The following is a 13,667-nucleotide window of genomic DNA, read 5'->3' as shown; positions in this document are numbered from 1 at the left end:
ATGATATTTTTAATGCATTTTAATTTTGTGGAAATGTTTTTATTTAAATTGAATAATAGAATGGTGGGACCCTTGAGCTTGTCCTTGCGGAAGAGCACGGATATGAGTGTTGTGCTCTTGCCTAAGAGCAGGGAGTAAAAGTGGGTCTGGGCCCACATCCGTGCTCATTGACAAGAGCACGGATGGGAATGCTCTTAATCAAGAGATGTCTGACGATATTTTTAAAGTATATGAACTATGAGCGAGATAAACCCATAAGGGCACCCGCAATCGGGCTCCCGATGGCACGCCCTATGGCGTCCATCGTCCTCGGGCGCGGACGATGCCCCCATTGTGGGTGCCCGCCATCGTCCGTCCCCTTCGTCCGCGGCCGATCCATAGGGCTCGCCCTACGTCGCGGACGATGGCCTATCGTCCGCGGCATCGGGCGCCCCATTGCGGGATCGACGGACGATGGCACGCGTTTTCGATTTTTTGTATAAATACCCTTACCCCACCTTCATTTCTAACGTTTCATTTCACGATTTCATTCTCGAAACTCGAATTTTTATTATTACAACGAAATGGATTCAAGTCCCAAGAGTCCGATGTTTGGGGAGACTCGTTGACCGGGTACAGAACCGGATGAATATCGACCGTTCGACGACAACACGCAGTACGATCCCGAATTCAACACGGAATCGTACGGTTTGGATGACATGGAGCCGTCTCCAAACCGACCCGTCGTCCCCTCCCACCGCGCCGCCGCCGCAGCCCCTTCTGCCCCGTCAAAAAGAACCGGGCCCGGCACCGCGCGCAGAAGTTGCCACCTCCGGGAAATTGTGAAGAGTACGCCCCCGGCCGTATGAACTACCAGCCGGATGAATCCCTCATATTGGCGAGGTGTTGGGTAGACATATTGGAGGACCCGATATTCGCGAACAATCAGAGGCAGCAGGCGTACTGGGAACGCATCGCCGAGCGCTACAATGCGGCAAAGCCGCCGAGCGCGTACAAGCGGCAACGGGAGCTGCTACACAAGCACTGGGACCAGTTGAAGAAGCAAATCAACCTGTTCTCGTCGGAGTACGAGAAGTGCGCGAGGGCCCAGGGGAGCGGCGAGAGCTTGAGCGACGTGCGCTCCAAAGCGTTGTTATCGTACCAGTCCCTGTACGGCGAGTTCAGGCACGAGGCCATCTGGGAGCTCTTGAGGGGCAAGCAGAAGTTCCAAGGTGGGATTCTGCACACCGGGGCGTCAAAGAGGGCGAAGAACACCGAAGCTAGTGGTTATACGAGCGGTGAAAGCGGAACTCGTCCGGTGGACCTCAACCGGCCGTACGAGGACATTGAGAGTTCCGGCACACCGATGTCCTCTCTGCGTCCCATAGGCGTCAAGGCTGCGAAGGCCAAGGGAAAGGCGGTGGCGACATCATCCTCGACCGCCGCCGACCCATCGCCGATCGAGGTCCCGCTCCCGACCTCGCGCCCGTCGACCGCCACGTACAAGAAGTTGGCAACAGCCTCGATGGCTAGGACGTTGTTGCAGACGCACAAAATGCTCAAGAAGTGTACGGACCCCGCCGAAGCCGAATATCTCCGGGGGTTGATCGATGAGCTGCGCCGGAAGTTGGGAATTGAGTAGATTTTAGCCAACTCAAAACGTGTAACTTTTGTTTAATGAATGCAATCTTCGTTGGTTTTTAGTTAATCGTTGTGTATTTTAATTTAGTTTGCATTACATTTTTTAAAACATTTACATTAATTAACAAAACAATAATATAACATTTAAATTAATAACATATAGGGTGCGCCAGAGCATCTCCAATGGCGGTGTCAGTGTAGGCACGCCGATTTTTCGCGGACGCCGGTGCCGACGCCAAACCATTGCAGCCGGCGTCAGCGAAACCGGCGCGCCTACGCCAATTCTTGGACTGACGCCGATTCTGACGCCGACTCTCACGGCGCCATTGTAGGCCCCGAATTTTATTTTTTAAATTTTTTTTTTCAAAACACTATATATACCCGCTTTGGACGTCATTTTCATTCGCACCACTTGTATTAACGAGTACTCTCTCTATCTTAATTTCTGTACAAGATCAACAACGAGAAATGGAGAACAACTACGAAGGTACTCTAGTGACGACCGGGTCTCAGACTCCCCCGGCTCCCGTGGGAGGTGGTTGGCCTCCGATGACCGGGTACTACAACATGTACCCGTGGCAGCAGATGATGCCACCGATGGTCGCCGGGGGAAGTTTGCCGGCTTGGCAGGGGGTACCGCCGATGCAACCCCCTATGCAGATGATGTCGGGGTGGGCACCCGGGATGCAGCCACCGGCGCAGCAGATGATGCCACCGCTGCAGGGGACGCCTGGGGGAAAAAACGTCTATCGACCGGCTTTTGATTTTTCCACCGGTTCTTCGCACACATCGACCCCAAGGGATGCACAGTACACGTCGTTTGAGAGCTTCTCCTTAGAGGAGTTGGGTTTTAATATTAACGAGGTTCCGGAAACCCCCATTCCAAGCCGGGGAGTAGGGCGGGGTCGGAGCGCCCCTAAGAAGAAGGGCAAGGCCAAGAAGGTCGGCGAGTCGTCGCAGCCGGTTGAGGATAGCGGGGTCCGGAGGAAGTGGACGGACGCGGAGAACGTTGCGCTGGCCAAGGCGTGGGTGAGTGTCTGCGATGATCCTCTCGTTTCGAACAACTAGAGGATCGTCAACTTGTGGGCCAAGGTAGCCGCAGCCTACATGGCATTTTGCCCTGAAGGAAGACCGCGCACCGAGGAGGAGTGCCGAAAATGCTAGGACCGAATCAGGTCTGCCGTCTCTCGATTTTCGGGTTTGTACGCCAATGCCCTCCGCATGCGGACCAGTGGCCAAACAGAGGAGGACTGCAGGAGGATTGCGGAGAGAGCCTACCCGGATCCCGGGAAGTACTACTACTTCACCTACTGGACCTCTTACCTTGTGCTCCACGAGTCGGAGAAATTCCGGGCAGGTGTCAAGGCTGGCTGGCCGAAGAAGCAGAAACTGAACTATATCGGTGAGTATAGCGGCAGCAGCGGTGGTTCCCACGACCTCCCCGAGACGGCCCAGGAGCTCCCAACCCCTCGTTCGTTCGGTCGCTGACCTCGCCCGGTTGGCCAAAGGCGGGCACAACGGGAAGCGGGGGGGGGCACCCGAGTTCCCAGGAGGTCCAGTCGGCATCCCCCCTCGGCAGGTCCATCGATGAGCTCAAATTCTTCGCGCGTTAACAAACGCGCGCTCAAATGGTGAAGACCTTAGCCGACTTCCGGACGGCGGTGGACCCCGAGGAGAATACTTATCTTCGCGTATTGCTCCGGAGCATGCGTGAAGAATTGGAGGGGTTTCAGAGGGATACCGGCGGGAGTAGCGGTGGCGTTGGGGGCGACGGAGGCGGCGGCGGCGACGACGAAGGGTTGGGCGACGACGGAGGCGAGGACTGCGGCGAGGAGTGATTTTTTATGTTTTTTTTTTGTACTTTTTAATTTTTGTATTTTTTTTAAATTAATGTATTTTTTTATAAATTATTGTACTTTTTTATAAATTTTAATATTATTATTCAATTTTCCTGTATTTGTCTCGTAAATTAAATTCCGTATGTTGCTACGATTGTAAATTAAATTATATAATTGTTATTAGTAATGTGGATAGGCTATGAGATGGCTATGGGAGGGCTATTGCATGTCCAGATGATGTGGCATGAGGATTTTAGTGCAGATGATGTGGCAGTGGGAAGACTATAGGATGACTATTGCATGTCCAGAACCATTAGAGATGCTCTTAGGGCGCCCCATTGTAGGTGGGGTAGGAGGATAAAAGTGATGATGTGTCGCGCGGCGCCTCATTGCTAATGGCCTAATACAAAGACCATTTTTATAGTTAAATCTTTAATCAATGTAATAAAGTTAGTAATGCAGAGATGCATTACTAATTTACAATGATGGCAGAAAATAGTTAAATCTTTTAAAAGTCTCCTCACAGAAAAGAAAACCCTCTGTTGTATCTCGAGTCACTCGTTTCCTCTTCATTTCCCATCTCTCCCTATATCTCTCGAACATTCCGTCTCTGGTTCATTCCTTCCTCTCCGAAGCTGCAACCGGTAAATTCTTTCTTTACTTAATCTATTGTGTTTCGAATCGATTTCCTGTTTATATTCTTCGATCGATTTCCAATGGCTTCTCAAAACCTAGGAAGATGCCTCCTTATATTATCTTTAATTTTCATTACGATTGCGGTAGTCCTACAATCTCCGATCTCTTCCCGTCTGTTGTTATATTCGAAGAATCATATCGATCCTGAATTTCCGAAAATAATTATATACTCTGTGCTGATTTTGGTCGTTTCGATGGGGATTCGGCGTGTTTTCAGCAGCTTGTTGCACTATATGCTTCCTAGAAAGAGAGCAGGGGAAGGCGAGGCTGTTAACGTTAGTGATTCCGATAGTGTCAAGAGGCAGCGCGTGGTTTCTTCTACAGAAAACTCCAGCAATCAGGCGAAGAACAACAGCAGCGACGGTGTGGGGAAAAGCAACTGCAGCGAACCGACAGTCACTGACATGGCGTTTGACAATGGAACCCAACGTGATATTGATGAGGATCTCCACAGCCGGCAGCTGGCTGTCTACGGGCGAGAGACTATGCGGAGGCTGTTTGCTTCAAATGTTTTCGTGTCTGGAATGCAGGGCCTCGGAGTTGAGATTGGTATAATTTTTTACTAACTCTCTCAGATATACTTGGATGCTGTTTATATGTTATTGTTTGATTCTGTATATTCACTTGCTGTCACAAACTTTATGGAATTTGTGAATGCTCGATGTAATCGATCTCGGAATCAGCACTAGTTGTGAGTGATATTCATTATTCAAGCTATTCTGAATCTGTCACTGTCTTTGGGATTTTTTCCTTAGGTTTCCCTTTATAGCTTTTAATTTAGCTATTGCTAGATATGCTTGCTGTGTGGCTGTCCTCATGTTCCTGATGACCTAGGAGAATGTGTCAAGAGATAATTTTTAGTAGAATTCATGCGTTTATTCATAGGATCTGATCATCTGATTTATATTTGTGTTTGCTTGTGAAAGTGTCTTTCCAAATGATACGCATATTACAATTTGTGTCTGAATGCTTATTTGATGAATAAAGTAGGAGAGGCTTATCATAACTCAAATACTCAATGCTTTTTAACACTTTCAGCCAAGAACCTTATCCTTGCTGGTGTGAAGTCTGTGACATTGCATGATGAAGGATCAGTGGAGTTATGGGATATGTCTAGTAACTTTGTTTTCACAGAAAAAGATTTAGGTAAAAACAGGGCACTTGCTTCAGTTCAGAAGCTACAGGAACTAAATAATGCTGTGACTGTCCTCACTTTGACTACAAAATTGACTAAAGAACAACTTTCAGAATTTCAGGTAATTCTTTTAGTATAATTTGTTTCTTTTTGTATTGCACACACTTTTTCGACATTGATTCCGTGCATACGTAGTCCCCCTCTGCCTCTCTCCCTTTGTTGCTTTTGGTTTTCATTTTGCTATGTATTATACCTTCTCCGAACCCTAAAACTGTGTCTTTCTGCTAACGTTGAGCATGCATAAGATAAAGTACTTATTGATGTGAGTTGTTGCATATGTTACTTCATCTGGCTGAAGGCTTCAGTGGGATAAGTTCAAATACCTCGTAGCCTCATTGTATCAGAATTTTTTGTCTGCTGATGATGCTAATTTCCATTCATTTAAAATCCAAAATAGATTCATGTGACTGAATATTTGTTCATATGCATGATACTTAAGTGCATATCTACAAACATCTTCTGTACTTTGTTTTCCTTGACATGTGTACTCTTTATTTAAATTTATTTACTTGTGAAATAGAAGCGTGGATTCACTTTGTCTTTTGCCGTGCATATTGTTTCAGTACAGTTACACTTCTTCTACTCCTTTATAATATGGCTGTCACTTTTACTTAAACAATCCATTGATTGGGAAACTAAATGTTTTTATGGAAACTTTCATTATCACAATGTAACATTCTGACCTAATAGCTAAAAACCTACAATGATAGAGAATACATTGTTTTATGAATATATGGTATCATAAAGATAAGCTTAAGTTTACTTGCTATTACTATCATAACATAATATGGGTCTAGTCTGTCTAATTGTCTATATCAATAATCCCAACATTCGGAAGAACTGAAGGAATGTTCTCTTTCATCCTATCCCATATATGTTGTGCAGTTAATTCTACTAATTATTAGCTTTTGCTTTTCAAAATTGGAGGCAAAATGTTTTACCCATGTCCTGATAGGCCAGCTACTGTGTGTTCAGCATTTGCTTTATTTTAGGCATCAAATGATCTTCGGAAAAAAGCTTAAGTTTACTTATGAGCGTTCCTGCAATCCATCACTGCCATGCATACATTATTTTTATGTTTCAGTTATTTCTTATAAAGATAAATGTTACCTCTGCAGGCTGTGGTTTTTACTGACATCAATTTAGATACTGCAATCGAGTTCAGTGACTACTGTCATAATCATCAGCCACCTATTGCTTTTATAAAGACAGAAGTAAGAGGTCTTTTTGGTAGTGCTTTCTGTGATTTTGGACCTGCATTCACTGTAGTCGATGTTGACGGTGAAGAGCCTCATACCGGAATTATTGCATCTATCAGTAACGACAACCCTGCTCTTGTGGCATGTGTGGATGATGAAAGGCTTGAGTTTCAGGATGGGGATCTGGTTGTATTCTCAGAAGTCCGAGGAATGACTGAACTAAATGATGGAAAGCCAAGAAAAGTAAAAAATGCACGTCCTTACTCCTTCACCCTTGAAGAAGATACAACTAGTTATGGTGCATATGAGAGAGGTGGTATTGTAACTCAGGTGAAACAGCCCAAGGTGCTGAACTTCAAGCCGCTGAAGGAGGCATTAAAAGATACTGGTGATTTCCTTCTTTCTGATTTCTCCAAGTTTGACAGACCCCCTCTTCTGCATTTGGCATTCCAAGCATTAGATAAGTTTGTGTCTGAAACGGGGCGCTACCCAGTTGCTGGTTGTGAAGAGGATGCACAGAAGTTGATTTCTATAACCAGTAACATGAACGAAAGCCAAGGTGATGGCAAATTGGATGATATTAATCCTAAGCTTCTTAGACACTTTGCTTTTGGTGCTAGAGCTGTCCTGAATCCTATGGCTGCCATGTTTGGTGGCATTGTCGGGCAGGAGGTTATGAAGGCATGCTCTGGGAAGTTTCATCCTCTTTTTCAGGTTATTAATTTCTCTCCTGCTGAAAGCCTTTCTCGACTTGTTTTCATTCCCTTTCCTATGTTTCCCCTCTTTGACTAGATTAGTAATGAAACTTGTGGCCTACTACATAGAATGAGTCCCGATTGAAGTTATTAAAACAATTAGAATACTTATTGGCAGTTTCTTAATAAAAATTTGCTCCCTATGGCCTGACCGCCCGAGGTCTTGTAAAATCTTGTTCTTGTGTATTTTGGATAGAAGTCATGACTTGGACACTTTATAGACTAAAACTGCACCATTCACTTCTTGTATGTATATGGTATAGTTTGGTGTTATTGTTTTACTTTATATTTATTCTCTTTTTGTGAACTTTAGGTCTACTTTTTTATCCATTATGTAATTGTTAAAACTTTTATCAAAATTTAAGTCGCACAATCACCGTCACCATTTCTGCTGTAGCTTTATTCCCAGAATAGCTGGTATAAAAAATTATATAATGCAGCTAAACTTTTTTGTTTTGATGTTATTGCAGTTCTTTTACTTTGACTCCGTAGAATCGCTTCCTACTGAGCCTATTGATCCCAGCGACTTCCGACCCTTGAATAGCCGCTATGATGCCCAGATTTCAGTGTTTGGGTCTAAGCTTCAAAAGAAACTAGAAGATGCAAAAACTTTTGTTGTTGGATCTGGTGCTTTAGGCTGTGAATTTCTTAAAAATTTGGCTCTCATGGGAGTTTCATGTGGATCATCTGGAAAATTGACAATTACTGATGATGATGTGATAGAGAAGAGTAACCTAAGTAGGCAATTCCTCTTCCGGGATTGGAACATTGGGCAGCCAAAATCCACTGTTGCTGCTTCTGCTGCTTTGGCAATTAATCTCCAGTTTCATATAGAAGCTTTACAAAATCGTGTTGGCTCGGAGACTGAGAATGTTTTCCATGATGCTTTCTGGGAGAATCTCAGTGTTGTGATCAATGCCCTGGACAATGTAAATGCCAGACTTTATGTTGACCAGAGGTGCTTATATTTCCAGAAACCACTTCTGGAGTCTGGAACTTTGGGTGCCAAATGTAATACTCAAATGGTCATTCCCCACCTGACGGAAAACTATGGTGCTTCCCGTGACCCCCCAGAGAAACAAGCACCAATGTGCACTGTGCACTCCTTCCCGCATAACATTGATCACTGTTTGACATGGGCCCGGTCAGAATTTGAGGGATTGCTAGAAAAGACACCGGCTGAAGTGAATGCATATCTATCTAATCCTGCTGAGTATGCCTCTGCAATGAGAAATGCTGGCGATGCTCAAGCAAGGGACAACTTGGAACGTGTAATTGAGTGTCTTGACAGGGAGCGATGTGAATCTTTCCAAGATTGTATTTTGTGGGCTCGTCTAAAGTAAATCTCTTTCAAATTCCTTATATATTCTCTTTTTGGGTTGGATTTATGTTGCTAACTTCCCTGTGAATATGCTTATATGAATTTTCTGTCCATTGGCAGGTTTGAAGACTATTTTGCAAACAGGGTGAAGCAGTTAGCTTTCACATTCCCCGAGGATGCTGCAACAAGCACTGGTGCACCTTTCTGGTCAGCCCCAAAGAGGTTTCCTCGTCCCCTGCAGTTTTCTACCTCTGATCCCAGCCATCTTCACTTTATTATGGCTGGATCCATCCTGCGAGCAGAGACATTCGGCATCCCTATAGCTGACTGGGTGAAGAACCCCAAGAAACTGTCAGAGGCTGTTGATCAAGTCATTGTCCCTGATTTCCAGCCAAGAAGTGATGCAAAAATTGTAACTGATGAGAAAGCTACTAGTCTTGCTACTGCTTCCGTGGATGATGCTGCTGTTATTAACGATTTAATTGTGAAGCTTGAGAAATGTTGCCAGGCATTACCACCAAACTTCAGGATGAAACCGATCCAATTTGAGAAGGTTTGCATCTTGTCTCGTACAAATTTAACAATGCTGCTAAGAATGGTTTTTTATCTATTCAGCTACTTTCTCTCTAATGTTGGTGCGTGTTTGTGTAGGACGACGACACCAACTATCACATGGACCTGATCGCAGCACTTGCAAACATGAGGGCAAGAAATTATAGCATTCCTGAAGTGGACAAGCTGAAAGCCAAATTCATTGCTGGGAGGATCATTCCAGCCATTGCAACTTCCACAGCAATGGCCACCGGCTTGGTGTGCCTCGAGCTGTATAAAGTAATCGATGGGTCCCACAAGGTAGAAGATTATCGCAACACATTTGCGAACCTTGCTCTCCCGCTATTCTCCATAGCAGAACCAGTGCCTCCCAAGGTTGTTAAACATCAGAACATGAGCTGGACCGTGTGGGACAGATGGATCATAAAGAACAATCCAACTTTGAGGGAACTGCTCAAATGGCTTTCCGACAAAGGACTGAATGCCTACAGCATTTCTTTCGGAAGTTGCCTGCTCTACAACAGCATGTTCCCTCGACACAAGGACCGGATGGACAAGAAGATCTCAGACCTTGTACGGGATGTAGCCAAGGTAGAGCTGCCACCGTACCGCAACCACGTGGATGTCGTTGTGGCATGCGAGGATGAAGACGACAATGATGTTGATATTCCCCAAATATCCATCTACTTCCGCTGATCGCTCAGAAACTAGGACCTTTATCCTTTGAACTCCCTTCCCTTCCCTTCTGATATTAAGTTATATGAAAGACAGCATATCAAGACGATTTAGACTCTCTCTTATCATAAAGTGGGGTGAATTTGAGCACTTGACTTGTTCTTTGTCACGGTTCTTTTTGGGTGCTAAATTTGATTTTCTGCATTTGCTTTGTAGTCTCATAGATGCCATGCCTTATTCTTATTGCTTGACTGGCAGGTTTCCCTCTTGTGGAAATTATTTACTCCTCCTATTAAACTTAAGTATATGCAAATAAGTTAATACTTACACAAGATCCTTGAAAAAAGAGTATTTGGTGTCGCGGTAAAATAAATAGTTCTGGTAACATCAATTACATATGTGCGATATGGAGATTTAGTTATAGTTGACTCTAAGCCTCTATTATTCCATAAATATTGAATATTATTTGGATATTTTTCTGAGGCAATTGAATTAATTTTGTATACTTTTGTATTAAATTTGTTATTATTACTCCCTCCGTCCGCTATTAGGAGTCTCATTCCTAGGTGGCATAAGTTTTAAGAAATGTTAAGAAAAGTGTGTGAAAAAAAAGTTAGTGGAATAGAGATCCCACTTGTGTATTAGTTTTAAATGAAATGTGAGTGAAATGAGTTAGTGGAAGGTGAGACCCTATTATCATTTATGTAAAAGTGAACCGGGGCTCCTATTCGCGGACAGACTAAAGTGAAAAAACCGGGACTTTTATTCAAAGACAGAGGGAGTATATTTTAATTTATTGTAAAAAATATTAATTTTATATTTAATATATGATGTTTAATTTCCTTTTTAATTATTTTATTTTAAATTACAATTCAAATGCTACATAATCAATGCGACTAAGATCGAATACTCCCTCCGTCTGTAAATAGGAGTCTCGTTTTTCCATTTTGGTACTTCCGCGAATAAGAGTCTCAGTTCATAATTACTATAAATGGTGAAGAAACTCTACATTCCATTAACTCATTCCACGCCGATATCATTTAAAACTAATATATATAAGTGAGTTATATTCCATTAACTTTTTCTATCCACTTTCTTAACATTTCTTAAAAACTGTGCCAGAAAGAAATGAGATTCCTATATGCAGACGGAGGAAGTAGTTGATAACGCGCACATGAGGTCTTCATCTTTTGTACGCTTATGTCGAATTAATCGTCTTCTCCATCAACAAAGGGACAAGAGCTCCCAATGGCAGCTGAAAAGCCAAAGAAAATTTCAAGAAAACGATCGAAAGGTAAGCACAACTGATCTTGTGCTTGACATTGCTTTTTTGATTCATGTCTTGATCTTGGGAACTCTCTTTGATGGCTTATGCTTTGGGTGTGATACGAATATATTCATATACTGTAAGCATGATTTAGTTAATATTAATTAATATTCTCTCTGTCATATAAGAATATGCACTCTTTCTTTTTAGTCTGTCCCACAAAAATATGCATTTTCCAATTTTAAAAACTCTTTTTACTCTAATGAGGTGGGACACTAACAATACTTTAATTACTTTGTCCCTCTACCTCTCTCTTACTTTACAAACTGCATATTCTTTGGGAACGGAGGGAGTATATCGGTAGTATTTGATTTAGTTAGGATATCTTTGATATCTTTTGTATCCAACACATTGTAAATATGGGTAGAGTATTTCATAATCAATTAATTAATGAAGAAATATCAAAACTCATTATTTTTCAGGTTTTTTACTTTCATGCAATGCACCAAAAACCTAGTCTGTTCGACGGAAAACCCGCAACGGACATTATCTTCAATGATCGCCGAGTTGCGGCCGCCGATAATACTCCCACAATAGTATTGGGTGTTGATGTTTCCAACAACGTAACCGATGTTCCCAAATGATGGTGCTACTCTTGATGTTCTAAATGACGTTGAAGAGATCGCCGAGAAGGACAAGGAGTCGCCCCAAGTGCTTGTTGAGGCAATGTCCGAAAAAATATGGTGCGTGATGACAAACACATCGAGAGTTAGAGATAAAGGATGGTGTTGAAAAGAGTTTTTATGTAGAGAATTTAATGGAAGAGTATGTTTCCTAGTAGGAGAATTTCACTCAGATTCTAATTAAACGTATTGGAGCAACAATTGTTAACTCCAAGAGTTCAGTATCCCACATTATATTCACATGCATAAATGGAATCATGGTGTTGTTCTAGTATACAAGGTCTGATCCATGATCAACAGTATCCAGGAGGGGATAGCTTCAGATATTGACTGTACGAGCTTTTAATTCTGTTTAGATTTTATAGGATATGCATGTCTTTTCTATATTTGATTTGTATCTTTGTTTTTATTATTTCTATTTCTCTTTAACGTCAAGTACAAACCCACCATTCCCACCCGCTGCCTGACGAGATCTTCTCCCCGTGCATAGCTTTATCCAATCAACCGCCGCCGATCAACCCCTGTGTTTGTTTTTTTGGAGATTGTTGCTCTTAAACTACAAACGGAATTGAAATCATTTCCGAAATTAACACTCTTTTATAGAATTGAAATCATTTCCCAAATTAACACATAAGCTTTTATAATAACTTAATATCCCGGACTCCCATTTCTCTTCGACTGGTTGAATTTATAATAGGATCTAGACTTCCACCCATTCACGTATCCACAACTTGAAAAACTATGCCCGACGGCATGTGTCATTGTCGCCTGATGATTTTTTTTAGAGGGTATCTATACTTTACCTTTTTTTCTTTGTTCTATATAATATCTTAATTAAGTTATTTTAATAATGTAGGCGGACCCATGCCTTTTATTGACTAACCCACGATGCATAATGCCCGTGAGATATTATTGACTAACCCACGATGCATAGTGCCCGTGAGAAATCAGGGAAGCTGACTAACCCACGATGCATAGTGCCCGTGAGAAATCAGGGAAGATGCATAATGTCAGTGAGATATTATTGACTAACCCATGATGCATAGTACCCGTGAGAAATCAGGGAAGTTGACTAACCCACGATGCATAGTGCCCGTGAGAAATCAGGGAATATGCGGTGAGATATTATTGACCAACTCACGAGCCCGTGAGAAATCAGGGAAGTCTTAAGACATTTTAATAATGTAGGCGGAAAAAATAAATACATATGAACCTTCAGTACTAAATAATTCATATCCTTTTACTAAAATGTCACTAAAATAAATCGGACCTCTAAAATAATTTCCTTTGAATAAAATAAATCGGACCTCTGATATAATTCATCACTATCTTTTCTCTTAATAACATAAATCGGATCTATGAAATAATTCATCACTGATCCTTTCTCTAAAGTGTCATTAAAATAAGTCGAATCTCGAAAAAAAAAACATCTATCCAAGTGACACTCTCAAACACTATCGTTTGAATAGAAGTAGGTATTTTGTCTATATATACACAAGCTTTTAGGTTTTATTGAATTTCCTTTAAACTTTTAGATTTTCTAGAGCTTTCTTAAAAAAAAAATTTATTCCCTCAATGATTGATTTTTTTTCCCTAAAATTATTTAATGTCCAACAACTTTGTTTTAAATCAGGCATGTGTATTAATTTAACATTTTAATTAATTTAAGATCCATGTGTAGTTGAACAATTGAATGTTTCAATTGATCATAGTACTGAATTCAGAATTTCAAACAATCCTAAAAATTGGTGGTTCTTGGATTCATTTGAAAATTATGTTCAATTGGATAATTGAAATCTCAATTGACTTGAATTATAACAATTGGGGGTTTAATTGAGAATTTTAATTGATCTAAAGTTTTTTTTT

At 42.0% G+C, this 13,667-nt stretch overlaps 1 protein-coding gene across 1 annotated transcript; it reads left to right on the top strand.

The window, feature by feature from the left end:
• Positions 1-4,118: 4,118 nt before the first annotated feature.
• On the top strand, positions 4,119-10,055 carry LOC121764954 (ubiquitin-activating enzyme E1 1-like). The gene is made up of 6 exons (XM_042160985.1): positions 4,119-4,703; positions 5,193-5,410; positions 6,468-7,262; positions 7,774-8,642; positions 8,745-9,177; positions 9,276-10,055. The coding sequence occupies exons 1-6, from the start codon at positions 4,175-4,177 to the stop codon at positions 9,870-9,872; spliced, it is 3,441 nt and encodes a 1,146-aa protein (XP_042016919.1). The 5' UTR covers positions 4,119-4,174; the 3' UTR covers positions 9,873-10,055.
• Positions 10,056-13,667: the final 3,612 nt, after the last annotated feature.

Source organism: Salvia splendens, chromosome 14, assembly GCF_004379255.2.
Source record: "Salvia splendens isolate huo1 chromosome 14, SspV2, whole genome shotgun sequence".
Taxonomy (NCBI): Eukaryota; Viridiplantae; Streptophyta; class Magnoliopsida; order Lamiales; family Lamiaceae; genus Salvia; species Salvia splendens.
This window is presented reverse-complemented; position numbering and strand designations above follow the sequence as displayed.